The sequence below is a fragment of the Drosophila kikkawai genome, chromosome X (genome assembly GCF_030179895.1).
Source record: "Drosophila kikkawai strain 14028-0561.14 chromosome X, DkikHiC1v2, whole genome shotgun sequence".
NCBI classification, from domain to species: Eukaryota; Metazoa; Arthropoda; class Insecta; order Diptera; family Drosophilidae; genus Drosophila; species Drosophila kikkawai.
Genome location: NC_091733.1, coordinates 25972948 through 25999542, shown reverse-complemented (window position 1 = coordinate 25999542; position 26595 = coordinate 25972948). Strand labels below are relative to the sequence as shown.

General features: G+C 41.7%; 7 protein-coding genes and 1 long non-coding RNA gene across 8 annotated transcripts; 3 read left to right on the top strand and 5 right to left on the bottom strand.

The window, feature by feature from the left end:
• Positions 1-52: 52 nt before the first annotated feature.
• Positions 53-9974, top strand: LOC108080331 (T-cell immunoglobulin and mucin domain-containing protein 4). The gene is made up of 4 exons (XM_017175031.3): positions 53-908; positions 1073-2425; positions 2795-2935; positions 7808-9974. Exons 2-4 carry the CDS (start codon positions 1517-1519, stop codon positions 7877-7879), a joined length of 1122 nt encoding a protein of 373 aa, XP_017030520.1. The 5' UTR covers positions 53-908; positions 1073-1516; the 3' UTR covers positions 7880-9974.
• On the bottom strand, positions 2825-3598 carry LOC138929279 (uncharacterized). The gene is made up of 3 exons (XR_011445697.1): positions 3322-3598; positions 3204-3270; positions 2825-2960 (listed from the first exon to the last, which is right to left on the bottom strand). It is a non-coding gene; the product is annotated as an uncharacterized lncRNA (long non-coding RNA).
• On the top strand, positions 4001-7527 carry TRAM (translocating chain-associated membrane protein 1). Its single transcript, XM_017175032.3, has 2 exons — positions 4001-4197; positions 5714-7527. The coding sequence occupies exon 2, from the start codon at positions 5763-5765 to the stop codon at positions 6867-6869; it is 1107 nt and encodes a 368-aa protein (XP_017030521.1). The 5' UTR covers positions 4001-4197; positions 5714-5762; the 3' UTR covers positions 6870-7527.
• A 217-nt stretch (positions 9975-10191) lies between the features above and the next one.
• Positions 10192-11654, bottom strand: LOC108080393 (GPN-loop GTPase 1). The gene is made up of 3 exons (XM_017175121.2): positions 10981-11654; positions 10558-10917; positions 10192-10491 (listed from the first exon to the last, which is right to left on the bottom strand). Exons 1-3 carry the CDS (start codon positions 11560-11562, stop codon positions 10285-10287), a joined length of 1149 nt encoding a protein of 382 aa, XP_017030610.1. The 5' UTR covers positions 11563-11654; the 3' UTR covers positions 10192-10284.
• Positions 11655-11900: 246 nt separating this feature from the next.
• Positions 11901-13316, top strand: mus81 (mus81 structure-specific endonuclease subunit). The gene has a single exon (XM_017175042.3). The coding sequence runs from the start codon at positions 12029-12031 to the stop codon at positions 13304-13306; it is 1278 nt and encodes a 425-aa protein (XP_017030531.1). The 5' UTR covers positions 11901-12028; the 3' UTR covers positions 13307-13316.
• A 112-nt stretch (positions 13317-13428) lies between these two features.
• Positions 13429-16636, bottom strand: LOC108080340 (RUN domain-containing protein 1). Its single transcript, XM_017175040.3, has 3 exons — positions 15148-16636; positions 13683-14495; positions 13429-13618 (listed from the first exon to the last, which is right to left on the bottom strand). Exons 1-3 carry the CDS (start codon positions 16368-16370, stop codon positions 13429-13431), a joined length of 2226 nt encoding a protein of 741 aa, XP_017030529.1. The 5' UTR covers positions 16371-16636.
• Positions 16637-18315: 1679 nt separating this feature from the next.
• Positions 18316-19189, bottom strand: LOC108080343 (3-oxoacyl-[acyl-carrier-protein] reductase FabG). Its single transcript, XM_017175043.3, has one exon. The coding sequence runs from the start codon at positions 19187-19189 to the stop codon at positions 18434-18436; it is 756 nt and encodes a 251-aa protein (XP_017030532.1). The 3' UTR covers positions 18316-18433.
• Positions 19190-21029: 1840 nt separating this feature from the next.
• Positions 21030-24564, bottom strand: LOC108080341 (synaptic vesicle glycoprotein 2B). The gene is made up of 9 exons (XM_017175041.3): positions 24489-24564; positions 23823-24395; positions 23564-23742; positions 22695-22876; positions 22389-22633; positions 22021-22319; positions 21801-21960; positions 21617-21744; positions 21030-21533 (listed from the first exon to the last, which is right to left on the bottom strand). The coding sequence occupies exons 2-9, from the start codon at positions 24293-24295 to the stop codon at positions 21478-21480; spliced, it is 1722 nt and encodes a 573-aa protein (XP_017030530.1). The 5' UTR covers positions 24296-24395; positions 24489-24564; the 3' UTR covers positions 21030-21477.
• Positions 24565-26595: the final 2031 nt, after the last annotated feature.

Sequence of the window (26595 nt, the reverse complement as noted above, 5' to 3'; positions counted from 1 at the left end):
GTGCTAGGAAAATGCTTCTTGGACTGCCGTCGTCGTCGTTGTCGTTGCTTATCGAAACCCCTCCATCCGATAAGCTACCGATAAACCCCCACACACACCCTCTCTTCCGGCTTATCGGGACAACCAGGTGGTTGTGAGGCTTTACGACAATCACTATATGACTACCTCGTAAATCTGAATCTGTCTGGCGGTCGCATTTTCTGATTGATCCATTAGCAAGGTGCGCAATCCATTAGGAACTTTCGATAACAATCTGTAGATAGTCGGGGTTGGTTTGGGGTTATCTCCTGGTTCAAAGTCTGGCTGGCTACTTGGGTACCAAAGTCTCATTAAGATCTAAAAATCTAGAATATATAATAATGGGTAATGGTATTGTTGTGACTTTCCCTGTGAACTTATCTGCAAAGCATTGTAATTCCAGGATTTATAGGCAATAATAGTTGAGAGATAGTGAACCTAGGAGATAGTGATTCATGATTTTAAAGGTTATTTGTAAATAGTTTTGAATATTTTAGGTGATACTTGTTAATCTATTGGTAAATAAAACTGATTTTTAAATGTTTATATATTTTTCTTTTTGATTTAATTTCCACTTTCCAATACTAAAACTTGCCAGAAAAAGGACCTTTTTCTTTAGCCCCTTAACCAACACTGGATACGAAAGCCTTTAAAAACTGCGCCTGCGTCAAAAAACAACAAACGCTTAATCAATAAAAACATAAAATTTAGTGCGCAAGGAGCATCGGCAGCAGGAACAGGAACAAAAACAATATTCTCCGCAGAGGACAACAACATTTCGCATAGTTGTCCTGTTTGTAGAGGCCGCGCAGAGGAGGAGCTTAACCCGTTAATTTAGTATTGTAAATTGTAGAAGAAAATTAAGCAATTATCCCGCAGAAAAGCAAAAGGTGAGCGTATATTGAGTATTTACCGTTACCTGTGCGCGACAACAAAACGCACAGGGAAAGTGGAAGGAGAAGGAGTAAGAGAGAAAGCGAGAGAGTGAGAGAGTGAGACAAAGAGAGAGAGTGAGAAGCAGGAGCAAAATAAGTGAACCAAACTGCATTTCCAGGAACAACAACAGCAAAAAATAACGGGACAACAGGACGCAGCGAAGAGGAATAAGTGAAAGGAAGATAAAAAAAAAAAAAACAACAATAAACCAGACAAAAAAAAATATAATCGAAAAAAATATAGCTTAAAAAGGATACTTTGGATTTTTAATTTAATTCGAAAGCTTAGAAAACCATCCATGTGATAAACACTAAAAAAGAAAACCAAGAAAGGAACTAGACTAAAGAAACAAAGAAAAGAAGGAGCTGCAATAAAGAAAAGGTGAACCCAAAAAGAGAATCAGGAATCTACAGATAAAAGCTGCAAAAGAAACAACAAGAGAGAGCTTGAGAAGCTTCAGTGATCCTTCACTCAGTTTCTTAAGAGAGTCAAAAATCTTCTCTTAAGAGGAAGACTCTCTTTTTTGCACTCTTGATTAACCCTTCACCCGGTGACCATCACCATGTATAAAACCATAAGACACGGCGAAAACAGCCTGCAGTACACAATTCTGCCCCAAAACGATGATTTTCGCATCGAGGGCAAGCTGTCGGGTAATGGACGCTCCGCTGGTGGAGCCTCATCCTCTGGCTCGGCCTCTTCTTCGTCCGGCGCCAAGGTCAAGGGTCAGCGACGTCGCCGATCCTTTTTCGCCTATCTAGGACTCATCTTCGTGTGCACCGTGATCATCGGAGCCGTGCTAATACCCTTCTTGGTCTCCGCCGAATGTCTGCCAAATCCCACGGAATGGTTTTTGAAAACTAAAGCGGCCCTGATCCACAGCCCACAGAGAGGTGGCGGTGGCGGAATCGTATCAGCCGGTGGAGACATGACAGGAAATCCCACATTACCCACAGGATCACCCTTGCTGCAACAGAATGTGGGTCGAAATGTCCAGATTGTCAATCGGAATGGCGTAGAGCAGTTCGTTATACGTTTAAATAAAACTACTCTGAGTAACCTGGCATCGACCACCACCACGAGCAGCAGCACCACCACAACTACGAGCACGACAACCACACCAGCTCCCACTACAACCACAAGCAGCAGCACCAGCACCACCACTACCACCACCACCAGGGAGCCAGTGACCACTCCACGTTACTCGCCACCGGCCACCACCATCACCACGCGCATTATCCAGGTTCCCTTGCTGAAATCCGCCGCCAAGAAACCCATTATGCCACCGGTTTTGGCCAAGGCCCAGGGAGCTCAATACCAACCCGGTGTTGGACAACAGGATGCCAAGATGCAGACACAATCAAATCAGGCAGAGGAGCAGGCAGCAGCAGTCCAGAATAATCGCAGCAACAGTGCCTGGCTCAAGACGAACTGGGCCTACATTGATCCTTCGACCTACTTTCAATGGACCGTAAGTGATCTCCAGGGGGGTTACCCGGCACTTAGAGATACAAGGGGTTAGCTGGGACTAAGTAGCTTTTTAGTATTTGGTATCTTTTGATTAAGAATGATGTGAGGTCCTTGTCCGATGATATGATACCAGGGATCTTGAGAACCTTTAAATCAATTTAGAAGAGACTTGGGATGCAGTTCTTCAAGATGAATCTCCTAAGAACCCTAGGATAAAAGGTGAAGAATAGTTACTAGTTATCCAGGAACCCTAAGACTAATCCCAACCGAATCCTTTTCACCTTCCCCCTTTGAGTGGCGTGGGTATCCTATTTGGGTCGATTTTTCTTTATTAATAAACCACTAAAAAATCCACTTTTATTTTTCGCAGGGCTACAAGGCCGAGGATAGCGTGCTGCTGCCCGCTCTTCTGGGCTTCGCCCTCATCGGCGTGATTCTGATCATAACGGTATGCCTGGTGGCACGCAACAAGCGCACCATCGTCTCCTCCGTCCGCAAGCGGAACCGTAACGTGAGTACAAAATGCAATTAATTTTCTGGCAAAAAAAAAAAAAAGAAAGAAATCATAAAAAAAATGTATAACCCACTCGCCCGGAAGGAGGGTGGGCGCAACGACCTTGGGCCACTTGCAGGGTCTCCCTCCCCCCACGGGTTGCGGTTTACATCCATTAAACCAGTCAATTTACATAGCTAATTGTGTTAAATTTAGCTGGCATTTAATTGCTGGCCGTAAATTGATTATAATATTTAAATTTGAAACGCTCGGGCTTTCAACTCACTCGAATATTAACCATTCTGTTTGAAGATGTTTGTTTTTCTTTAAAGAACTCCTGTGAAGTGTGTGTTCTGTAAAAAATTAATTAATATTTAATATTTACGTAAATTGTGACTTTAAACCTATTAATTTCAAAGTGCGCGCCACACTATTTTCAAAAGTGAACTAGTTCCCTGCAATTTGAAGCTGCGCGCTCATCTGTCACTTGCTGCGGAGCCCTGGTCTTGTCAAGTGCCCCAGGGCTGCCTCACTCATCTGGTGAAAGTGTGCCAGAAAATCGATAAAAACTTGACTTAAAAAGTCTACAGCTACGCGAGTTGTTTATGAAAAAGTGTTTAGCGAATGTATTAGAAATGAAAAGAGGTAAACAACAACTGATTCCCATCAAAAGCGAACGCGCAGCAGCCCTGGTCCGTCGTGTTGCTACTTGTCACACACGTCACAGAAACGGCCGAAGAGAGCCGAAGGCAGCCGAGAGCGAGGGAGAGAGCAGGCTTTCGCCGGCTATGTGGCAATTTCTTTGGCGTTTGCTGCTGCCAGGGCTGCACAGCAGCGGGAACAAACGGAACTAGCTGAGAGCTGGGAAAATTCGGAAAACTGCGACCAGTGCTGGATTGGTGCGGGGAAAGCGTCAAGTCAAGTGAACATATGGAGACAGTGGCAAAATATTTAGCTGTGCGCCAGCCCTGGTCCCAGTGAAACCCAAACACACACAAACACACACACAGATACCCGCGCGAGGCGACTCGTCTCACAGGTGAGCAGCGCAGCAGCAGCAGCAACAGCAACGGCAGCAGAGCAGCGTCGAATAGCGCCCAGAGCAGATTCAGATTCGGTTTCTGCCCCTGCCTGCGTCCGATTTCAGTTCCAGATCCAACACCTGCAGCGGCGGCACGACAGTTACTCTATCGCTGTGCCTGCGAGTGAGTGCGAAACGCTCCACGAGAAGGGAAAACTGCAACGTGGAAAGTACGTCAGCGAACGGAACGGAAAATCCTGTGAGTAAAAAGTGGCAACAACGAAAACGCGTGTGTGTGGCCGCAACAACACAAATTTGCCAGCGTGTCTCTTGCAGTCTCTCTGCTGTGCGTGTGTGTGTGTGTATGTGTGCCCATGGTGCGTTTGTGTGGGAGCGCGCTAGCGGATTTGCTTGCGTGTGTGTGTGTGTGTGTGCGCGCGCGCGTATATATACATGTGTGTGTGTAGTGCCAACAAGGCAAATTGTGTTTTTGTTATTGGAATGTAGCATCTCTTTAATACAGTAGTTATCCCTTAAGTGGGCTTTAATCCCTGCATTCCTGCAGGCCAGATAAGGCTCGCCCACCAAGATAACCGTGCCTCCATCACTCGTGGCATTTAATTTTTTGCATGTGACCAAAATGTACATACAATAAGCCACAAAACGGTACATTTCCAGTTGGAGGTTTCACTTGTATTGTTTTTATTTGTTTAGTGCTAAGGATGAGCCACAAGTTAGGGCTTAAAGTCGTGTAAGTCGTGGCAGCTTTAACTAAAGATTACTGTGTTTAGATTTGTGATTCGTGGAGGCTTTTTGATATCAAGAATGTCGTGGCTTTTAAGTCACATTTTGTAGGGGATTTACCTTAACTATTAATTTTTTAATCTTAAAAATAATTTAAGATTTAATATTTTAATTTGGAGATGTTTGAAAGTTATATAGGAATGGAAAAAATTAAAACAAAATAGATAAGAAATTTATTCACAAATTTTGAATATTTAATGAATCCAAGACTTTGGGCTACGTAGGCAGTTTTAGCTATAGTGATATACTATATATTTTATAAATTCTATTATATTACTATCTATCACTTGTAGGAACTTGTAATAGCATTAGGATAGGACTGCTATCAGCAGTCAAGACCAAGATAAGCATATTGTAGGGTTAGTTGTTCAAAATAAGGGATTAAATATATAGAAAAAGAAAGTGATAATAGATTTTATTGAACTTATAGAAAGTTGAATTATCAGGATATTTAAAATTAAAATATTTTATAAAATTTATAGGAGTTTATAAGGAATTATTAGGATATTTAAAAATTATATAGCAGTATTAGCTAGAATATTTTATAAAATTTATAGTAGTTCGAATTTTTGGTATATTTAAAAATGATCTAGTTAAAATATTTTTATTAATAAATTAAATTTTAAATTAATTAGGAATTACTAATTAAATAAAAATAAATAAATATTATTAAAAAAAATAAATAAATATTTATGTATTACTAATAAAAGTAAATAAATAATTATTAATTATTTTTTTTAATTAGTGTGAGCCCAAGTAGAATATAAAATATATAATCTAAGAGATCTTAAAATTCCTTAAAAAAAAACTTAAAAAATTCAATTAAATTTCCATAAATCCCTTTCTTAATTATTTTTTATAATTACTGTGCTGCCTATTCCAATAACAAAAACAATCAAAATACACACCACAAAAAGTAACACCATAAACCGTATAAAATCCTGAAAACTAATTATATCTCCCCCTTGCAGCACTTTTTTAAAACACCTGCTCTCCTGCTCCTGTTCCTGCCACTCTGCGATGGCCATTAAGCCCGGACTTGGTCGCAAGACCAGCAACAAAAATCCGCCTATCCTTAGCCATGAGTTCGTGATCCAGAACCATGCCGATATCATCTCCTGCGTGGCCATGGTGTTCGTTGTGGGCCTAATGAATGAATCGACGGCCGCCTTTGCCAGCGCCTTCATCTCGCTGCACCACAATGTCAGCGGGGAGGATCCCAGCCGGGAGCAGCCATATGGCAAGGCCTACACCTATATTGCCGGCATCAAGGACTATTGTGCGATATTCTTTTACACGCTCACCTGCATCATCATGCACGCCATCATCCAGGAGTTTGTGCTGGACAAAATCAGCAAAAAGCTGCATCTGTCCAAATTCAAGCTGGCCCGCTTCAACGAGTCCGGCCAGCTGGTGGCCTTCTATCTGCTGTCCTTCGTCTGGGGCGCCCATGTGGTGCTCAAGGAGGGCTATTTGGGACAGGTCGCTCAGCTGTGGGAGGGTTTCCCCGACCATCCGATGAGCTTCCTTCACAAATTCTACTTTATCGTTCAGCTGGCGTACTATCTGCACATGCTGCCGGAGCTGTACTTCCAGAAGATCAAGACCAAGGAGGAGCAACAGCCCAAGATTATCCATTCGATCAGCGGCTTCACCCTCATCGTGCTGGCCTACACACTGAGCTTCCAGCGTCTGGCCTTGGTCCTGCTGACCCTGCACTATTTCAGCGAACTGCTGTCGCATGTCTTCCAGCTGATCGGTGTCTTTGATCGCGAGGAGCGTCTGGCCAAGCTGCGTGTGGTGAATAATGGTGTGTTCTTCCTTATACGCTTTGCCACCTCGGTGATTGGTGTCCTCACGCTGCACTATGGTATCGGTGGATTCCGTTCCCTGCTGGCCCTGGGCGGTTTGATTGCTCTGCAGGGCTACCTGGTGTTTTCGTTCATTACGGAGCAGCTGAGGGCCAAGCGGGAGGCCAAGAAGGAGGCCAAACGAGAGGCCAAACTGGCACTGCAGACAAAGAAGCCATCGAAGGCGCCAAAGGATAAGGTGAAGCGCAAGAAGGAGAGCGATCTGCCCGAGGCGGATCAGTCTTCGCCCAGTCCCGTCAAGCAGAAGCTCAAGTGAGAAGAGAGCTTCTCCATCTCCTCGCAACGCAGAGCAACAAAATCTTCCGCACACTTCCAATCTACAGAGAGAAAGAGAGAGCAGCACCATGGACAAGGGAGCCTAGAATAGCTAGTTATAGACGATTGTAAAGCACGGCTCCACCTGTTTTGTTTTTTTTTTTGTAAATCTCGATTAGCTCCAAAAACTACTGCAAACATTTCTGCTGCATTTACTTCCTCAACACCCACAACCACAACAACAACACACACACACAACAAGAAACTATTTCTTAGCCTAAATGTTTTGTTTCATTTTAAGTTCATATCATTTTTTTTTTTAAATAAATTTTTTTATTTTTATACATACACAAAAATGAAAAATCAAAAAAAAAAAAAAACTAAAGCTTATTATTGTAACGTGTGTTTTTTGTAATTGTTCTTCCTTGTAGCAAGTAAATTGTTCAATTGCTGAATAACTGAATGATTTCACAATTTCCGATCGTCCTATTTGCATGTAAAACTATTTTTTATAAAACTTAAAAACTACAAAAAAAAAAGAAAGAAAGAAAGAAAGAGTGAAGATGAACAAGAACAAGAAGAAAAGATTGTAACGAAGCAACAAAACATTGCTAAATATATAAAAGAAAATATATATATTTTGTATAAGAAAACTGAAATGATTGAAAAATGTTTTATTTTTAGGGTTACTATAATTCTTAACTGGTATGTAAAAAAAACAGGGTGTTCCTGATAGAATTAATTTTTTGCACTATAAATCCCAACTGATTTTAGCTAGAATTTATGGATTTATCGCCTACGTTGCACTATAATTCCCAACTGGAATTTTGGAATATTAAAAATGTAAATCTAAAAAAATGTTACAAAACTATAACCTTAGGTTTTTGTTTTCTATTTTTAAAATATTTAAATAATTTTATATAAATATATTTCTTACAGGATATCGAGGAGCAGGGCGCCGAGGATAATGCCACCTTGCTGACCACCACCAATTTGTCCGACGACGATTAATTGGAGCTCGTCTAGATGATTTTGGATTATTAACGTTTAACCTTTGTCCTTCAAATCAACTTTCCTCGTTTTTTTTTTTTTGTTTATATACCCCCAGCCTGCTTAGCGTTCCAAAATCCCTGGGATTTTCTTCCGTTTTTAAGACAGACACACACACTTCACACACGTACATTTAACTAGCTCTTAAGGATCAAATTGGAACGGATGAAAGCTGTCCATAAAGCCAAGCTAAAAAACCGAACCAAAGCCACTTTCACTTGTTATGTTTCGTTCTTCCACTTTTAACCAAAAGACAAGAAAAGGCAAGCGGAAAATGAAACAATAAAAAATAAAAATTAAATGAAAAGAAAACAAGAAAACCATAAAAATAATGAAGAAGACTGTTTCTGAAACAACAACACGGCTTATTTTTTTTTGTAATTTTCAAAACTCGTTTTCGAAAGTAACTTTATCTTGAATTGTTTGGTTTTCTATACATTCCCAAAAAAAACTTTGCCTGGGTTGTGTGTGTGTGTGTGTGTGCGCGTCTTGGTGTGTGCCTGAGAGTGCGAGTGTGTGTATGCTTGTTTTCTTTATATATAAAGATATATACTAAATATATATACATACATATATATATATATATATATATTATAAAATATGCAAGCATTAAGCCAAACATTTGAGTTGGGGATATGTTTCCATTTGTGCGGTTCAGAGCTGTGAGGGCTTAGTAAAAATATATATATAAACATACATATGCAAACATTAACGTCTAAAAATATATATATTATATACTTTTTAAAAACTAAAGCGAGCTTTTTTTAAACCTAATTTTTACCCAAACAAAAAATATAAAAAAAAGTAAATGAAAAAAGAGAGCCATAATTTTAAAACCACCTTTGATCTCTTGTTGCAGCTCTGAGTCGCACGGTGCCAGTAAAAATATATTTAATTTAAAAAACAAAAGAAACAAAATGGAAAATCATAAAGAAAATAAGTTAGTTTTTGGATGCATCTCCAAGGCCTAAGGAACACACACACACACACTCAAAAATCAAATGAAAACGTCCAGAAATAAGAGTATTTTTTTCGCAAGCAGTGCTTCTGGATTTAGATTATATCCAGCACACACATACATATACAATACATACAAAATATTAAGAAGGAGCCGCCGATGCATTTACACCTGGATTCCAAGATCCCCAGGCTAAATCTTGCACAGCTTGCAGCAGCAGCACCCAAAATAAGCTTTGCACACCGAAATGCTGAAGAAGATAAAGGGGAGAGAAGAGCATGATACCGTTATACAAGATAGTACCCCAAGAATGAGTGCGAGTGAAAGGATCAAAAGAGAGTAAATATTAACCCTTATATGGTGCCAGTTTTAGGTTTTAAGTTTTTTTTTTTTATTTAATTATTAAATATTTAAAGCTTAAAATTAGGTGTTTTTATTTAGTTTTATTTAAGACCTTAATTCTTAAATGGTAATTTTTCTTTTGCTTAAGTAAGGTTTAAGGATTTGTTCCACTCAATGCTACATACATATGGGCTCTCTCTTTGCTTAAATGCTTAGCTTTCTCTCCGCTCTCTCAGAGAGCCAAGCTTCACAAAGAGAAAGCAAAAGAGAGCCTGGTACCACCTTCTTAGCATACTGGCACCATGCTTACAAACCTTTCTATAAACAAATGAGCGCCGACTACCTTGTATAATGGCATCATGGCTTAGAATTGATTTGGAGAAAGAGTTCCGAGTTCCGTGAGGCATATATAGGGTGGGGGTGGGGGTAAAAGGGGGGACTATACCGTATGTAACCGTGTATTACTGTGTATTGTGAGTCTATATAACTGTGTATAACTGTGAAGCATTGACAAGTATTTGAGATGATCTGTATTTTTGTAAGCGTAATATTTAAAAAGCAAACAAGAAAACAAAACAAATCCAGAGAAGCAAACTATTATATAGCATAAGATATCGGGCGCGGCACACTTGCAGCAACACAATTGATTTGCTCAACATACACACACACACACATAATATATACATACAATATATATATATACAAAAAAAAATATGTAACGCAAAGTATAAGGCTTGCATTTACGAGCGGGAAATATCCTCCATATATATGTATATGTTATCACTAATTTGCAAAGAAAAGCTAAAAACTAAGTCCATGTATACAAATATAAAACAAAAACAAAACACACACACACAACACACACTATATTGAATGTTTTTGCTTGTTAAAGTGAATAATAAAGAAGAAAAAACAATGCTGGATTGAATTTATATTTGGAAAGGGATGGAAAAACTGAAGACTAACTAAGGAATTTTCAAGTTTTCAAAGAAATTTCCAGAAATTTCTTAAATATTCTATATTTTAAGCTTAAGATCTCTAAAATATTTTCCATATACATATCACTTTAAGACTGAGATTGTTCCTGCAACAACTTATCCCTTTTGCTTTGCTGAGCTGTCAAATGGCTCTGCACAAAACTCTGAAAGTTCTGATCCTCTGCAGAGCCTTTGGCATCTTCCTCCATGTCCTCGACCTCCTCCTCCTCGTTGGATTGGGGCACCAGGCCGGGTGCCATGAGAAATATGCTGTTGCCAGAATTTGGTGGAGGATCCTAAAAAGAAAAACCAAGTTAAAAATTAAATTCAAGAGCAGTTTCTAGTAATCCCAGTTAACATACATTTAGTTTTAAACCCAAAGGAACAGCCACGCCCGCTTCTTCCACATTGTCCGGTGGCTTGGGGCACAACGCCGCCTGCTGCTCGGCCAGTCGCTCCTTACGCATCTTCTCGTACACCGGCTTGTAATCCTTGTCGTATTCAACCACACAGTCCAGGATATGCTTGATTAGCTGGGCAAAACCCACGCCCGTTTTGGCCGAAACGCCACAGGTGGTGAGGTTTTCGTAAAAGGTATCCAGAGTTAGGGACATGGTGCGTGTGAGGTTACTCACAAAGCTTTGCTCCTGCTCCAAGGCATCCTGGAAGACCTCAAAGTCTGTCATCCAATCCTGGACATAGCTGCAGTCCTTAAGGTCAATCTGTACGAGGATATAAAAAGGTTAAAAAACCCCAAAACAAAAGCTTTAAAGAAAAAAATCTACCTTATTGAGAGCCACCAGGAAGGGCAGTCGGGTCTTGTACAGAATGGAGCAGGCATAGAGCATGTTGGACATGAAGGTAGTGGGGCAGGCGCTGCGCACCACATCCATTACGTAGACTACAATGGTGGGGAACATGGTGGCCAGTCCCTCGGTGATAATATTGCCCGAGGCGGACCAGGTGAACACCTCGATCTGGCCGGGTGTGTCGATTATACACCATTTGTGACCGCGCTCTCCGGCTCGCCTTACCAGCTCCGCAAACTGGGCCATTTTCGTGGTGAACATATTAAGAGCCGTCACAATGCCACCATTTGGCCCCAATTGATATTGCTTCATCACCTCCCGGTAGTTGACCGTGTCCCGGATATCCACGTGGGCGGCATATGGCACTTCTCGGCAGGCGGGATCCAGATTAACCACATACGGATTGAACTTCTCCTGGGCATGCTGGATGAGACTCCGCGTAAAGGTGGTCTTCCCGCTGCCGGCCATTCCCAGCACTATGATGCAGACGGGCGCCTCCCGGATGCCCTCGCTCAAAGACAGGGCCTCCATTTTGATGCTATCCACGCCAGCAGCCATTATTTTCACTTGGAATTTCACTTTTTGATGAAATTAAATCAAAATAAAAGCCAAAAGAGGATGGCGCAAACGTGCGCTTCTTAGGGATGGGAAATCGTTCGACTGGCAGGTTATCGATAGGGGGTATCGTGGGAAAAAATACTGAAACTATTAATATTAATTTTTTTTAAATAAAACTTGGTGTTTATAAGGGCCTAAAAAATAATAAAAATTTATAAATAAAACCAAATCAAAGCACAATTTCAAATAAATTACACAAACATAAAAAAAGTTGGTATTTTAAAACAGAAATACCAAATTATAGTGGCTATCGATATTTATCTACCGGCTCTCACCACCAGCGATAGACAACGGTAAAAGCAAAAACAAGCGCGAAAAATTTGCCGAATAAGAAGTGAAAAGGCGTAAAAAGTGTTAAAAGTATTGAATTAATCAAGTTTTAAAGTGCAAAAGTGTAAAAACAATAATGGAAACCCGTCTGGCGGTGCGTTTGAAGGAGCCCAATCCTCTTTTTACCCGCTGGCTGGAGCGTTGGCTGCGTGAAGCGGAGCGTCGCCAGCAAAAGTCTCAATTCAAGCTTCGACAGGCTCTTGAAGCCCTAAAATGCTATCCCCTGCCCTTGTACAGCGGCCGGGACTGCGCTATTTTGCGTGGATTTGGCGGCACTCTTTGCCAAATGATTGACGAGGAGCTGCGCCAGCATCGCGTTGTTAACCTGTTGCCGCCAACGGCAACCACGAGCGAGCAATACGAACAACAGGTGCAACAGGTTGTTAGAAAGGTGCAGGAAAAGCAGGAGGAGCAGGCGCAGAAGAAGAAGCAGAGGGAAAAGAAGCCACGCAAGCCCACCAAAAAGGATCTCCAAGAAATGGCAGCTGCCGAGGAGAGGGAACGCCGCGTGGAGATGCCACCCGGCAGCTTTGAGATCCTTCTTCTCGTGGACATTCAAGAGACAAGTGGCAAGAACAAGCGGGTGCTGGATCAAACGCGCAGCTATCTGGAGTCTCTAGGAGCCCAGCACGAGGTGCGTCGTCTGACCATTGGCGATTTCCTGTGGATAGCCAAGGATCCGGCAGGCAATGAACTGGTCCTGCCCTACATTGTGGAAAGAAAGAGAATGGATGATCTGGCGTCCAGCATACGCGATGGTCGCTTCCACGAGCAAAAGCACAGGCTTAAGCAGAGCGGCCTGAAGCATGTCATCTACCTGGTGGAGGATTATGGCGACAATGAGCAACTGGGTCTGCCCCTGGACTCTCTGCAGCAGGCCTTGGCCAATGCCCGGGTTCAAAACGGTGTCCAGGTGGTGCGCACGGAGAATCACTTTCGCTCCATGGCTTATTTAGCCAGCATGAGTCGCTCGCTGGCCCAGATCTTTGGCCAAAAGACCCTGCACAGTGTGCAGGACAAAGCCGAAAGCTGTTGCCTGCTCACCGACTCCAAACTGGGCTTGCTCAAGTTTCGTGCTTTGTACGACGATTCCGCCAAGAATGCCCAGCTAACAGTGCGTGAGGTCTTTGTCCAGCAGCTCCTACAGCTGCACTCGCTCTCCCTGGAAAGAGCCATGGCCATTGTGGAGCGTTATCCCACACCCCGCTGCCTTCTAGATGCATACGAGGAGTGTGTGGAGGCGAAGGAAGCCAGGCAGTTGCTCGCCCGCATACCCTATGGTCCGCTGGAACGTCCGCTGGGCGAGAAGGTCAGTCAGTGTCTGCATGAGTTTTATACAACGCAATTTCGTTAGGATTAGCAATTGATTTAATGGGACATATCTAAGGTTATATACACGAATTTATACATTAAGTGTGTGAGAGAGAGAGTTGGAGAATACGACAAGTGTCTAGTCTAAGCCAAATATACAAGTTATCAGATGTTACGGAAATGCCTAATGGCCAGATCCACCGGCAGATCAAAGTCAAACCTGGACAGAGCATCAATAGAGCGCAAGGAGTCGCGGAATCCTGTTCGAGCCACATAGCTGCTTGACGAGTAGTATGTGTCCACCAGCTCATGGCAGCTCAGGATCAAATTCAGCCACTCAACCAGCAAATGGGAGCTGCAAAGAAAGAGCAACCAATAAGTAAAGGAAGGAGGAGCACCTCCACAACTACACTACTCACTTGAGTCCCGCACATACAAATGCCTTGAAGTGGGCATTGTTACTCCTCTTGTATGGCCTGTGCATGGCCAGGATCATGCCCACAGCACTGAGCAGACTCTGCTTGGCCGTCACCGCCTGGGCATCCACTATGTCCAGCTGGAAGCTCTGCGACAACTTCCGGGCAGGCGTATTATTATACTCCTCTCCATGCTTTAGCCTGTAGTAAGCCAATACCAATTCCCAGGCATGCATGGCCCTGCCCAGGCCCATAAACTGCGAATCTCCTCCTGCAGCTGCAGGTATCACAGCGGCCGGTGGACCAGGATGCAGACATCGCATAAAGGGCACCATCAAACTGGAGGCCGCTGATTCCGCTGGTATCCTTAAACCATGCTGTATCAATTGCTGCAACGTCCGGGCAAAGTTCTTCCGTACCACTGTGGTCAATTCCCTTCCAATTGTGGCTATGGAATCACCACGCAAACGCCGGCTCTTGCCCTCCTTTTCCCACTCGAAGTTGGAGTAGCTGATGTCCTCATCGGAGTCCGAGGAAACGGCTCCACCGCAGGCCGCATAGGGGGCCAGTTCATGGCCAGTGGGCACAGCTCGTCGGCAACGTGGCGGAATGGTGGTTAGTGCTCCATTTTGGGCATTAATGGATGGATGCTGGTTTGTAGAGGAAGGGCAGGACGAGGACTCCTGCTGCTGCTGCTGCTGTTGCTGATGACGTAAAGCCCGCTTGATATTGGCCAGTTTCTCGCGATCGCAGCTCAAGGTGGCAGCCAAGGCGGCCACCTCCTGGATATCCACTTCCAATTGGGCGCGGAGATCTCTGAAAAGCAGGAGAAAAGAACAACAAAAGGTCAAAAGGAAGCAACTTGATTCTTCAAAGCTGTTTTAAAAGGTAAATAAAATATTTAAATAAATATATAATAATTTCTAATAATTTTTAATAACTTTTTAAAATGTGTAATAATTTTTAATAATATATATATTTTTGTTCATAATTTTTAATAATTTTTAGTAGTTTTTAATAATATTTAATATATTTTAAAAATATTAAAAAAATATTGAACATTAAAAAAAAAAATATTATAAACTATTTAAAAACTTTAAAAATTATGAAAATGGTTTTAAAATATTTTTTATAGTTTTTAACATTAATAATATTAATATTAAAATTTATTCAAAAATATTAAAGCTGTTAAAATTTTTTTGATTTATTTTGTATAGTTTTTAATAATTTTAAATAATTTCCAATAATTTTTAATGATAATTTTCAATAATTTTGAATAGTTTAAAAACAATTTTTAATAGTTTTTTATATTTATTAAAATTTTTAATCATTTGTAATAAATTTAAATAATTTGTAATGATAACGTTTAATAATTTTTTAACAATTTTTAATAATTTAAAAAATAATTTTTAATAATCTTCAATAATTTTAAATTATTTTTATTAATTTTTTAGCTCAAAAAACTCACCCCCAGTGGTTGCCTTTGTGCGTTTTCTTCAACGAATTCTGCTGGAAATCGTCATGTCGCGGCTTCACCAGATGCGTGCTCGCAAACATTTGCATCAGGAGCGAGGCCTTGTCCAGCAAACCATGTGCCTTGCTGTGGAGACTTTCGCCGGAAGAGGAAGAACCACCACCACTAGACGATGGAGGCAGAGCTGCTGTCGTGGCAGGTGAGTTTTTAGCTCCAACTTGGGAAGGAGCCGTGGGCGGAGGGGCAATCTGTGAGCCACTGCGAGCTGTCTGCTTGGCCGCATAGCTATTGTAAGCACCCGAAAGTAGCTTTAAGCGATCACCCACCGAGCTTTGATCCGCATCGCACTGTAGGAAGGCAATGAAGCGTTCAAGATCGGTTATCTGGGTTTTTAGCTGGGCCACCAGCTGCTCCTTCATCTTCAAGGGACCCACAAACTCGCCAATGGCATTGTCCACCTGATGGCGCAGCTGCTCGGTGCTGAGGGCCGGCAGCTCATGCTGTTCCACTTGAAGATTAAGCTTGGCCCGCAGCTCATCCAGGATAAACTTTTGCTTTTCGAGCAGCACATGCTGCGGCAGGATGCCAGGCTCACCCGCCTCGTAGGCCAGCTGCTCCAGTTCCGTCAACTGAGACTTGAGTTGCTCTATAAGTTGGCTATCCGCGCCAGCTTCCTTTTCTGAGGAATCCTGCTTGGCCTGCTTGACCGTAGCTTCCTCCTTGGGCTGAGCGGCATCTGGTATGCCCTGGAAGGCAAAGTCCTCTAGATCGCGTAACAGTTGATCTCGCTCCTCCGCTGGAGCCTCCACAATCTGGCGCACTCGCAGCTGGACGTGGGCGAAATGGGAAGTGAGAGCTAAAAGCGAACTGGTGAGCAACTCCTGCTCATCCTCAATGCTACGGAGGCGTGCCAGCTCGCTGCCAGCACTGCCACGACGCGTCTCCGACTTCTCCAGGCCCGGCTCCAGTTCACAGTCCACGCCCGAGCTGGCGCTGTTGGCATCGTCATAGTTGGCGCCCAGCGGGGACCAGCGTTCGCTTAGGAGTTCTTGTTGCTCCTGTTCGGGCTCCAGCTCGGCTTCCTCCTCCTCCTCCTCTGGATCCTCTGGTTCCTCTGGCTCCTCTTCGGATCCAGCTGGCGGCAGCTGGCCTTCTACGTTGCAGGAGGAGTCCTTGGACTCGAGCGTTAACTGGGCCTCGGCCATTTTCATTTCCATATGGAAATGGTGGCGAGGTCTGGCCTCTGATTTTACCTCCTTTTGTGTTCCTGGTTTTCCTAGGTTTCTCTATTGTTTTCCTTGGGTTTCCTCTTGTTTTTTCGTTGTTTGCTTGGGCGAGAAAAATCAATGGGTGGCTTGTTCCGCTTTCTGTGCCAGCTGGCCCAGCTCCCTTGCTTTCTCTTTCTCTTTATCGCCTCGGTTCTCTTTGGTCTCTCCTTTGGTCTTGCTTGGCAGGGGATGATGGGATGCGATGAGCGCGTGGCCACGGCTACTGACGCACTGCCAGCTCATGGGGAAGCCACAGCCAAAGCAGGAAGCTTTTCTCTTTTGGGGGGGGGATTCCTTTTTTGGGGGTGCAAAGTGGACAGCTTTAAGCTGTTCTCCCACGCAATTTGGGGTTGGTATCTTTGATTATTGGGCTTTTTTATATCTTTTTTAGATAACAGTCAAGTTTTTAACAAGGGTTAAAAAGGGTAAAGCTTAAGATGGAAACTTTTCTGTTGGGGGTAAATTTTTAAGGAAGCTTTAAGCTGGTGTTCTGTTGGCGGTAAGTTTTTAAGGAAGCTTTAAGCTAGTTTTGTCTCCATTGGGGATGGTATTTGGGTTAAGGGAGGACACCTATATGGCTATAAAATTGTTTCTGGGTATCAATAAAGTTCCTAGCAAGGGTTTAAATTTTAAATCTGTAAATTCTAAGCTTGAATTGCTAAGGGTGAGTTACAAAAAAAGGCTTTAAGCTGATGTTTTCTGACTTGGGGGATGAACTAAGAAGAAGAAGGTATTTAAAAGTTCCCAAAAAGGGTATTCAATAAGCTTAAAGCCTTTCCCAATAGGGTTGAATTATATAGAAGCTTAAAGCTAGTCTCTCCTGACTTGGGGGTTGGTTTTCATGTTAAGAAAGGAAGCTGTAAAGCTACATTAGCCTTTCTAAAGATCATTTAAGTTGCTGACAAGGGTTAAAAGAACAAGCTTAAAGCTAAACTAAGCTGTAACTAAACTTAACTTTAAAGCTAACCTTCCCTATAAGCTTACAGTATACTTTTCACCACTTCCGCCCCTCCTTAAAGCTCTGCAAGTCCCAAAGTTGTCACAAATTCCTCAAGTTTAACACTCCCCCTTTGGTGGGTGGGAAGGCAGTCGGGTTCTCATGAATCAATGACAATTATGACCTACATTACCAAACGTTTTTGGACAGAACATTGACCGCAGCGGGGGAACACGCATAGAACACGCTGCCCAGCCCCCCACTCTCACACCTTCTCCTGGTTAAAGATAATGAAATCCCCGGTATTTTCGCGTGTCTACCGATAAGGCACAGGCAGGCAGCAGCAGCAGCAGCAGCGGAGATTAAGCCGCAGCGAAACAAGTTGCGGTCTTCGCTGCTGACAGCGCACCTTATCAACAGCCGGGCTTGATGATGGGCCAGATAAGTCTGTCAAGTGTCTGACACAGCAACCATGGCGGTCATTTTGGGGTCACCCAACCCCCAACCCCCACCCCCCACTATGCGAGAAGTGGCAGCTAACCAGGAAACCCAAGTCCAAAATGGACTTCCCAACGTCGTCACAACACGAAATAATAATAAGATAATGTTAGCTAGGGAAATTAATTGAGTTTGAAAGAAACCAAGGTAGATTATACTTGATACTAGAGTTGTAGATGATATAGGCTTTACTACTTAGCAGATAAGAAGCTAAAGATATTAAATGAAACTATCGTTTTCAATATCATAAACGAGTAGAGACTTTATTATGTTCTTAGAGTGGGATTTTAGTTGGAAATTAACTATCCAATTATTATACTTACTCTTTAAAGAAGTGATTTCCTCTGAAACTATAAGTTTCTGTAGTTTTTCCAATTTATTCCCTAGAATTTGTCTTTGATTATAAGAATATCCGTTACGAAAACCCCCATCTTTACCCTTGCACAAAACTTCTTTTGTTCAGTGTGGTTACAATTTATTTATTTCAACAAACAAACAAAAAAAAAAAAAAAATAATAATAAAGAAGAAGGAAGCGATGAAGGAATGTAATGGAGAAAACGTAATTACGGAGAACGCTTAACGAGGCGTCAGATTGTGCTTGCCACCGTCGATGGGAAAGAGGGCGCCGGTGGTGAAGCTGGCCTTGGAGCTGGCCAAGAAGGCCACGGCCTCGGCCACTTCTGTAACATCACCCACACGGCCCATGGGATGCGCGTTAATGGCCCGCTGCAATACACCCTTATAATCCTCATCCGCAATGCCGAAGGTCTTGTGAATATTCGTCACCACAAAGCCAGGATTCACCGAATTGACGCGCACACCCTGCGGTGCCATCTCCATGGCCACGATTTTGGTAAACTGATCGAGGGCAGCCTTCGAGACGCCATAACTCAAAGCACCGGCAAATGGACGAATGCCAGCACAGCTGCTCACATTAACCACGGCTCCCTTGGTCTTCAGTAGATGCGGCAGGACAGCCTTAGTCAGGAGGATAACGCCACGCAGATTGGTATTCATCACAGAGTCAAACTCCTCAATGTCCAGATCGATGAGACCGCCCGCGCCCAGAATGCCGGCATTATTAACCAGAACATCGATGCGTCCGAATTTGTCCAAAGTCTGTTTGACTATGGCCGCCGCATCCTTGGTCACATCAGCCACCACAATTTCGGCTTTGGTGCCCTTCAGATTATTCTTGGTGGCCTCGAGATTCGCGACGTTGCGTCCCACCAGGGCCAAAGTGGCACCTTCGCGGGCCAGTACCTGGGCAATGGCAGCACCAATGCCGCTGCTGGCTCCCGTCACGATCACCACCTTGTTGCTGAGACTCATCTTGGACAACTGTAGCCGGCAAGGGCTGGCAGTGGGCATTTATGGACCTGTTCCCAGCTAGCTTCTCTCTCTCTCTCTCTCTGATTGGAATACCTCTGATAAGATTACAGCTTTGGGCTTTGCACTCAAAGAAAAAGAAACTTTTTTTATCTGTAAAAAAAAAGAGTGTAAATAGTTTGACAATTTTCAGTTTGTTTATTTGTTTATCTTTTATTATGTTTTAAAAATAGAACAGAAGATTTATGGTTTTTTTTAGAGGTGAAAACTTTCCTAGCAAAGTTAAATCAAGTTGAAAACAAATTTTTTTTGGGATTTGGTAAATTTATAAACATTAAACAAGATTTTTTTTAAAGAAAGCCCCTTCTAGCCTATTTGTGGCTAAAACCAGTTGGGAATTTTAGTGTAAAGCTAGATTTTTTTATCCAAAATATTGAATTTTCATTAGAATTGAAGAAGTATAAGTCATAGAAGCAAAGAAGTTGCTTTTTACTATGAATATTCAGCTTGTATATAACCAGGTTGTGGCTGAAACCCTTTGGGAATTATAGGGCAAAATATGTTGTAGAGGTCTAGCTTTAAAATTTATAAAAGAAAAATAGCTTATGAATTAAAAATCAAATTTATTTCCCTTACTATTATGTTCTAAGTTAGAACCCCTTAGGAATTATCTGCTCTATTATTTTTGCCAGTGTAAATATGACGTAAATCGTAGTTTAAGGTAAGCTCTCTGGAAAAACAACCTGTTGAGTTTCACCTTGGGGGCCCGTGGGTTCTCGGGCGTGTTGGTCTGGTCTTTATCGATGCTCTAGCATCGCATTAGCACTCGGTTGCGACTTGGTAGCGCGTTTTAAAAGTCATAGAGCTTAGAGAGCCAGAGAGGCCGAAAAAGTTTTTAATTAAAACTTTCCATGGGTCTCTTGTCTGATTTCAAACATTTGTGAAATCATCATGCCTGGTCACAAACACTAACGCCCAGATGACGGGCCTCCTCCTTCCAGGGTTCAAATTCAAGTCGAGCGGCTCCGTTGTCAGATAATTAGCATTTCCATTTGGCTTGAGTACCCGCTCGTATATCAACGCCTCCCGGGCGGGAGATAAGGCTACGGGGGCACAGCTGTCGAGGCATTTGGAGGACACTCTCTCTATAGAAGATAGAAGCACCAGTTTCTCCAGTTTCTCTTGTTTTTAGATACGATTTTTCTTCTTGTGTAATGAATTGTGGGACATTTGGGCCTAATCGTTTTTCTCCAGCTAAGCGATTCTCTTATTCTCTTTCTCTGTTTTGGCAATTATTCAAAATCTATGAGCAAATGGATTAATTAATTAAAATAGTAGTGACGACGAAGGGCCTAAAGCTATTATTTTTTCTTAAAAAGGATAAAGGCTTAGGGTGGGGTTTTTTATTTCTTGATAATTATAATTAAGTACCCAAAAAAGACGGTTAAACTTGAGAGCGAAACTGAGTGAATTTCACAAATTGGATAAAGCGAAATCATGATTGATTTAATGATTTTAATTAATAACAAAGAGAGTAGGGACACACACACATTACAAGTATGTGTGGGGTTCAGTCACTGAGTGCTCTCTAGTTACACTTCTCCGCCCCCACTTGGATTTAACTCAATTTGTTGTGAAGAAGGGAGGCGTGTCACAATGTTACATAAGCCCCGAGTGCCATTCGTCGTCGTCGTTGTCCCTGGATTCCCCTCTTGCATTTGTTGCTTGATTTCACTGTGCAGTCACTTTCACGCCAAGTCAATGCCAGGACAGGACCTTCTAGACTTCCTTAAACCCCCCCCCCCAGAAGATGCATTGATAAGTGCCCAGCGGTTTATGGAAATTGATGTAGAGGAATTCATGTAATTGACAAGCGCAAACGAGAAATTGCATACAAATTGCTTAATCCTAGAAACTTGCAATCTAAAATAAATTAACTTTTAATTAAACCAAAGCAAAAGGGGACACAGCAAACAAACAAACAAATATATAAAAAAAAACAAAAAAAAAAAAAAGAAAGTAAGGAAGATAGTGCAAAATAAATGAGAAGGAAGTGCAAATACCCTTGGAAAAGTCACCAGGAGAAGACTCTTCCAAGAGTCCTTGCTTGATGCTAGGTGAAATGCTTTTGTCGGTTTAAATTGGTAAATAAATGGACAAACTTGTGCAATAAATATCCCAACCTCCCCCTTTTCTAAAAGTTGAGGGAGAACTTAAACTAAGAATTAAGTTTAAATACTATGTACAGCAATGGACTTGACTCCTGACTCCAGACTCCTCTTGTTGTCACTTCACTTCAGGGCAGCCTTGTTCTTCAGCGGCAGAAAGGCGGCCATCAGACAGCCGGCTGTAAAAAGGGTTAGGGATAAGGTTTAAGTGGATATATATAAACCAAAAGGAGTAGAGTAGGTAGTAGTTACCAACACTTACCCAACATGAACAGGCTGACCATGAAGAAGGGCGGCACACAGCCCAGTCCCATTAGAGCTGGGAAGAAGATGTTGCCCAGCAAAGAGCCCAGGCGACCGAACATCATTTCCAGTGAGACAATCATTGTCCTTGGCAAAAGGGATTACACACACAAACATATATAGATAGAAAGTCTAACACTCACCTGAGCGAGGTGGGAAACAGGTTGACAGAGGCACTGATTACCGATGTGGCCGATATGCTGCCCATGGTCACAAATAGCGAGGCAATGGCCACCGTAGATATGGCTGAACTGGACCAGTACATGCCAATGGAACAGCAGCCAGCCACAAAGAGACCCATTGCTTTGGGGTAAAGAAATATATTACAAAAAGAATGAAGTAGAGTTATTCAAAGATACTCACTCATAATACGCTTGACGCCCACTAAATTAACCAGGAAACCAGCCAACATGTAGGCCACAAAGCCCGCGGCAGCCACTATTAGATTGTTGGTATATGTGGAGGCAGTGATATTTACATGACACTCTGTCATGGGATCATTACGAGTGGCTGCCTCCAGCTGGGCCTGAGTGCGATTCACACTGTACTCCAGGATGCTGCAAATACTGGTGGATCCTGACTCACCCTTAACCACCATCAGCTGTTCGTACTCATTGATCGAGGCAAAGAGCTGGGGCAGCCACAGGCGCATGGTGTTCTGGCTGTTTATATTTAAAATAAAATATTAAAAAGGGTTTATTCAGGCTTCTTAAGGGTTATGACAAACTTACCCCAAGAGCACACAAAAGTTGAGCAGGTAAACCCAAAGGGACAGACCCAGATAGGGCTTGGTGAACAGTGGTCTTAGCTGCGAGAAGCCTGAGGTCTTCTTTAGCTCTGGTGTTTTGGTACCCTGCTCGGGATCATCTAGTTCATTGTTATTCTCAATGGGCGGCTTGATTTCGTTAGAAATAGTCTTATGCTCTTTGTGCTTTTTGGGCTCTGGCACTATGACTTCATTGGCCAGCAACTTGATCTGTTTTTTAGAGGTTTAATTAATATTTATTTTGAAATTTTTAACTTGTTGAAAAACTCACTGGAAATGAATCCTTGGGCTTGCGAGTATTTAAATGAAACATAAACTTGAAGGCATCCATGGCCTCCTGATTGCGTCCTTTGGACATGAGAAATTTGGGGCTTTCCGGAAAGAAAAAGAAGAGCAAAAAGCTCAGAAGACTAGGCAGGGCGGTGATGGCCACAAAGACTTGCCAGGAGGAGACTGGAAATAAGAGATGAATAAGGGATAATTAAGGGGTAAATAATGGATAAATAAGGGATAAATAATGGATAATTAACGGATAAATAAGAGGTAAATAAGGGATAAATAATGGATAAATAAGGGATAATTAACGGATAAATAAGAGGTAAATAAGAGATACAATATTTATAATTAAGAGATAATTAAAGGATAAATAAGGAATAAACAAGGCATAAATAACATATAATTAAGGTATAATGAAGGGATAAATAAGGGATAATTAATGAATAAATAAGAGATATATAAGATCTATATCTATATCTATCTATCTATAAGATCTAACTTTAGGTAATTTAAGTTTATATTTTGTAATCATTGACTTGTTTTGGATTCATAAAAAACAGCTACCAACCGGTTTCAAAACCTCCTTAAATGGGTTATAACATCACTGATTATAAACTCTACAAGTGCCCTACTTTAATAGCTTGTGTCTGACTTGATTTGGAAATTATAAAAATTTATAACTAAAAACCTGGTCAAACAACTTGTTCGGCGCGTGGAGGATGAATCGTATTACTGATTGCTCTCAGAGAAATTAGAGCTTCATCAGCTGTTCCCTCGGTAGCTTATCTATCAGTTTTATCTGTTTATCTAACCAAAAGCTTATCGTCACTTTCAACACGTAACACACACCCTCGGGACACTTACGCGACAAAGTCCAGATGTGTATGTCCCACTCCTGGGGCAAAATTAGCATGGCCAAACCAGGTAGCGTCAAGGTGGCTATAGAGAACATAATGCCCACCATCATCATGATGCGCTGGCGATGTTGACGTCCATGGAGTTCCGTTAGATACGTCATAAGCACAGCAAAGGGGCCACTCATACTGAAATCAAACCAAATTCATTCACAACTTTTATTCTATATGGTATATATATGTACGAATAAAACTCGAGATAAACTCACCAGAAACCCCCCAGATACTTGAAAACCATCAGCTGGATTCTATTCTGACTGAAGGCTCCTCCAAGGACACAGAATGTATCCGCGGCATAGCCCAGGATGAGGAGATTTCTGCGTCCTTTTGTATCCGCCAGGTAACCCCACATCACCGCTGAACTGATCATGCCCGCATAAGTGATGGCATTCAGTATACCCTTGTCCAGCAGGCTCAACTGAAGGTCACACTCGGCACTGGGCAGGATGTAGGACATTGTGGAGGTCTCGTAAACAGTGCCCATGGCCGCGGGCACAGCGGCCACCAGGAGTAGGATATTGAACATTCCAAAGCCAGCGGCATCGATGGCGGTTTCAAAATCTGCTGGCGCTGCTGCTGGTGTTGCTGTTGAGTCTGTGCTAGGTGCCACCTCTTTTGGGTTGGAATCTGGATCCGCCTGCTCGGTAATCTTGGGTAGCTTGGGAACTTTGGTTGCACCCATCGTGTGTGCTTAGTGCTTGGATCGCCTGTGCTAACTGAACTTGAGGCGTTGGGCGGTAACGTTATATCTTCCCAGACGGCGCTGGGGCCTCAAATCAAATCTTTGTTGACAGTAATTGTGGAAAGAAAACATAGCAGCGATGCTGTGATTATCTAGAGACATGGGGATTACCCTGTAGGAAGGTAATGCTTACACAGATGACACCTCATGTTCACCCTTTCACCTCCTGGAAGTTCATCAAGAAGCTTTTCCATTGGGCGAGACCTGAAAGCAATTAATGGGTTTACACCTCTTCCAGTTTATTCAGGGTTTTATGGGGGTCCCCAGGCCCAGCATCACCTCTATCATCATCATAAGTAGTATCTACAGTGTCTACAGTATCAACAGTATCCGTATCAGTATCATCAGGTCCCTCGTACTTGGTGATCACTCCACCTACGACTGTCCACGCGAATGGTAGGCTTTATGGCCACCGTGATTTCGGTTAACTGATTTCTGTTACCTCCCCAGACGTAACACTCAGTGGGGTATATGCTTCAGACGAAAAGGGTTAGAGTCTGGGGGTTTATTAAAGGTTTTTTTATATATTTTGATATTTTTTATATTTTTATATTCTTATATTTTTCTATTTTTAAATTTTTTATATTTTATATTTTTATATTCTTATATTTTTATATTTTTATATTCTTATATTTTTATATTCTTATATTTTTATATTTTTATATTTTTATATTTTTATATTTTTATATTTTTATATTTTTATATTTTTATATTTTTATATTTTTATATTTTTATATTTTTATATTTTTATATTTTTATATTTTTATATTTTTATATTCTTATATTTTTATATTTTTAAATTTTTTATATTTTATATTTTTATATTTTTATATTTTTATATTTTTATATTTTTATATTTTTATATTTTTATATTTTTATATTTTTATATTTATATTTTTATATTTTTATATTTTTATATTTTTATATTTTTATATTTTTATATTTTTATATTTTTATATTTTTATATTTTTATATTTTTATATTTTTACATTTTTACATTTTTATATTTCTATATTATTTTTGTATTATTATTATTATTAAAATCCTTTCCTAAACAGGATAATCCTGGCTTCAATATATATTTTAAGCTTATTTAAATTAAAATTTCTCCTGAACCCTGCTTTTTGCAATTATAAATTTGAAAAACAATTGTGAAATTTGTGTAGTTGGTACTTTGCAGTCGAATTCACTGATACGTAAAGAAAAGGCGGGGGTTCGCACCTGTTTTGATTGCGGCTCCTATGACGACATGGACCCACCATTTGCCATTTTCCCATTTGCCAGCTTTGCCCAGTTGCCAGGCTGTCGCTGTGTCGTCGTCGTCATCGGGCTAAAACTAATTGCGATGATTACGGGTTATGAGTTGGTTTCCCTGCAAAACTTTTCGGGATTACGATTACTCATGTAGGAGCTTAGTGCTGTGGTTTGGTCCGGGTCCGGGTCTGGTGCTGGTGCCGGCGTGTGCTGCGATTTGTTTGTCGCAAATCTGGCCAGCACAGTGGGGAGGCAGCTCTGTGTGTGTGTGTGCCTGGCATAGATCAGGATTTGATAGTAATTAAGCGGGCTTCGAGGCGGAAGAATCGAGAGGGAAGAACTAGTAATTAGGAGGAGATTAAGACCGCAGCGAGGGCTCAAAGGCAGCCTTCCAAACGCTCTAGTGTTGAGTAATGCTTGCAAAAAGGATTTTGTGGTGTACCTTAAGGAGAGGTCCTTTAAACATAAGATTATTTGTCAAGAGCACAAGCTCTCTTTGGTTAAGGAAGAGTCCTTAAACAATAAAGGCTTTCTTCTAAGAAAATTTAACTGGCTCTTCTCTTAAATATTAAATTATTTGTAAAGTTTCTCTAATTATATAAATTTACATCTAAAATAATACCTAACATCCTTGATTGTCCTCCTGGAAAAGCTTTTCTGACACTAAAAATGATTCATTTATGCTGTTTCTCCTACAGCCTCCTTTAATTAAGATAAACAAGGAATTTTGCTGGGACCAGGTAGATAGAGGACTCTGTATTTAATGGACATTCCCCATCCCCAAAACACCCGCCCCCCTTTTCTGAGCACTTTCTAGCAGCGTGGAGCCCACTGTTTCTACGGGAGCCATGACCATGTCATTAAAGACATGACGAAACCTAACCAAGATTGAAATTTTTCCACGCTACAATTTGTTTAATTTCATCAGCTACGGATTCTCGGGGGGAGAGAAAGGGAAAAGGGGAAAGGGGGGTAACGTCAACGGA

Bases quoted from the DNA above. Each gene is read 5' to 3' on its own strand.
- LOC108080331 (XM_017175031.3), top strand. From the start codon at position 1,517: ATGTATAAAACCATAAGACACGGCGAAAACAGCCTGCAGTACACAATT. The intron at 2,426-2,794 runs GTAAGTGATCTC...TATTTTTCGCAG, and splicing joins CGACCTACTTTCAATGGACC to GGCTACAAGGCCGAGGATAG. The intron at 2,936-7,807 runs GTGAGTACAAAA...TATTTCTTACAG, and splicing joins TCCGCAAGCGGAACCGTAAC to GATATCGAGGAGCAGGGCGC.
- TRAM (XM_017175032.3), top strand. From the start codon at position 5,763: ATGGCCATTAAGCCCGGACTTGGTCGCAAGACCAGCAACAAAAATCCG.
- LOC108080341 (XM_017175041.3), bottom strand. From the start codon at position 24,295: ATGGGTGCAACCAAAGTTCCCAAGCTACCCAAGATTACCGAGCAGGCG. The intron at 22,634-22,694 runs GTGAGTTTTTCA...TCTAAAAAACAG, and splicing joins AGCCCAAGGATTCATTTCCA to ATCAAGTTGCTGGCCAATGA. The intron at 21,961-22,020 runs GTGAGTATCTTT...TTTACCCCAAAG, and splicing joins GGGCGTCAAGCGTATTATGA to CAATGGGTCTCTTTGTGGCT.
- LOC108080340 (XM_017175040.3), bottom strand. From the start codon at position 16,370: ATGGAAATGAAAATGGCCGAGGCCCAGTTAACGCTCGAGTCCAAGGAC. The intron at 14,496-15,147 runs GTGAGTTTTTTG...CCTGCTTTTCAG, and splicing joins CACAAAGGCAACCACTGGGG to AGATCTCCGCGCCCAATTGG. The intron at 13,619-13,682 runs GTGAGTAGTGTA...CTTTCTTTGCAG, and splicing joins TTTGTATGTGCGGGACTCAA to CTCCCATTTGCTGGTTGAGT.
- mus81 (XM_017175042.3), top strand. From the start codon at position 12,029: ATGGAAACCCGTCTGGCGGTGCGTTTGAAGGAGCCCAATCCTCTTTTT.
- LOC108080393 (XM_017175121.2), bottom strand. From the start codon at position 11,562: ATGGCTGCTGGCGTGGATAGCATCAAAATGGAGGCCCTGTCTTTGAGC. The intron at 10,918-10,980 runs GTAGATTTTTTT...ATCCTCGTACAG, and splicing joins TCCTGGTGGCTCTCAATAAG to ATTGACCTTAAGGACTGCAG. The intron at 10,492-10,557 runs GTATGTTAACTG...TTTTCTTTTTAG, and splicing joins CTTTGGGTTTAAAACTAAAT to GATCCTCCACCAAATTCTGG.
- LOC108080343 (XM_017175043.3), bottom strand. From the start codon at position 19,189: ATGAGTCTCAGCAACAAGGTGGTGATCGTGACGGGAGCCAGCAGCGGC.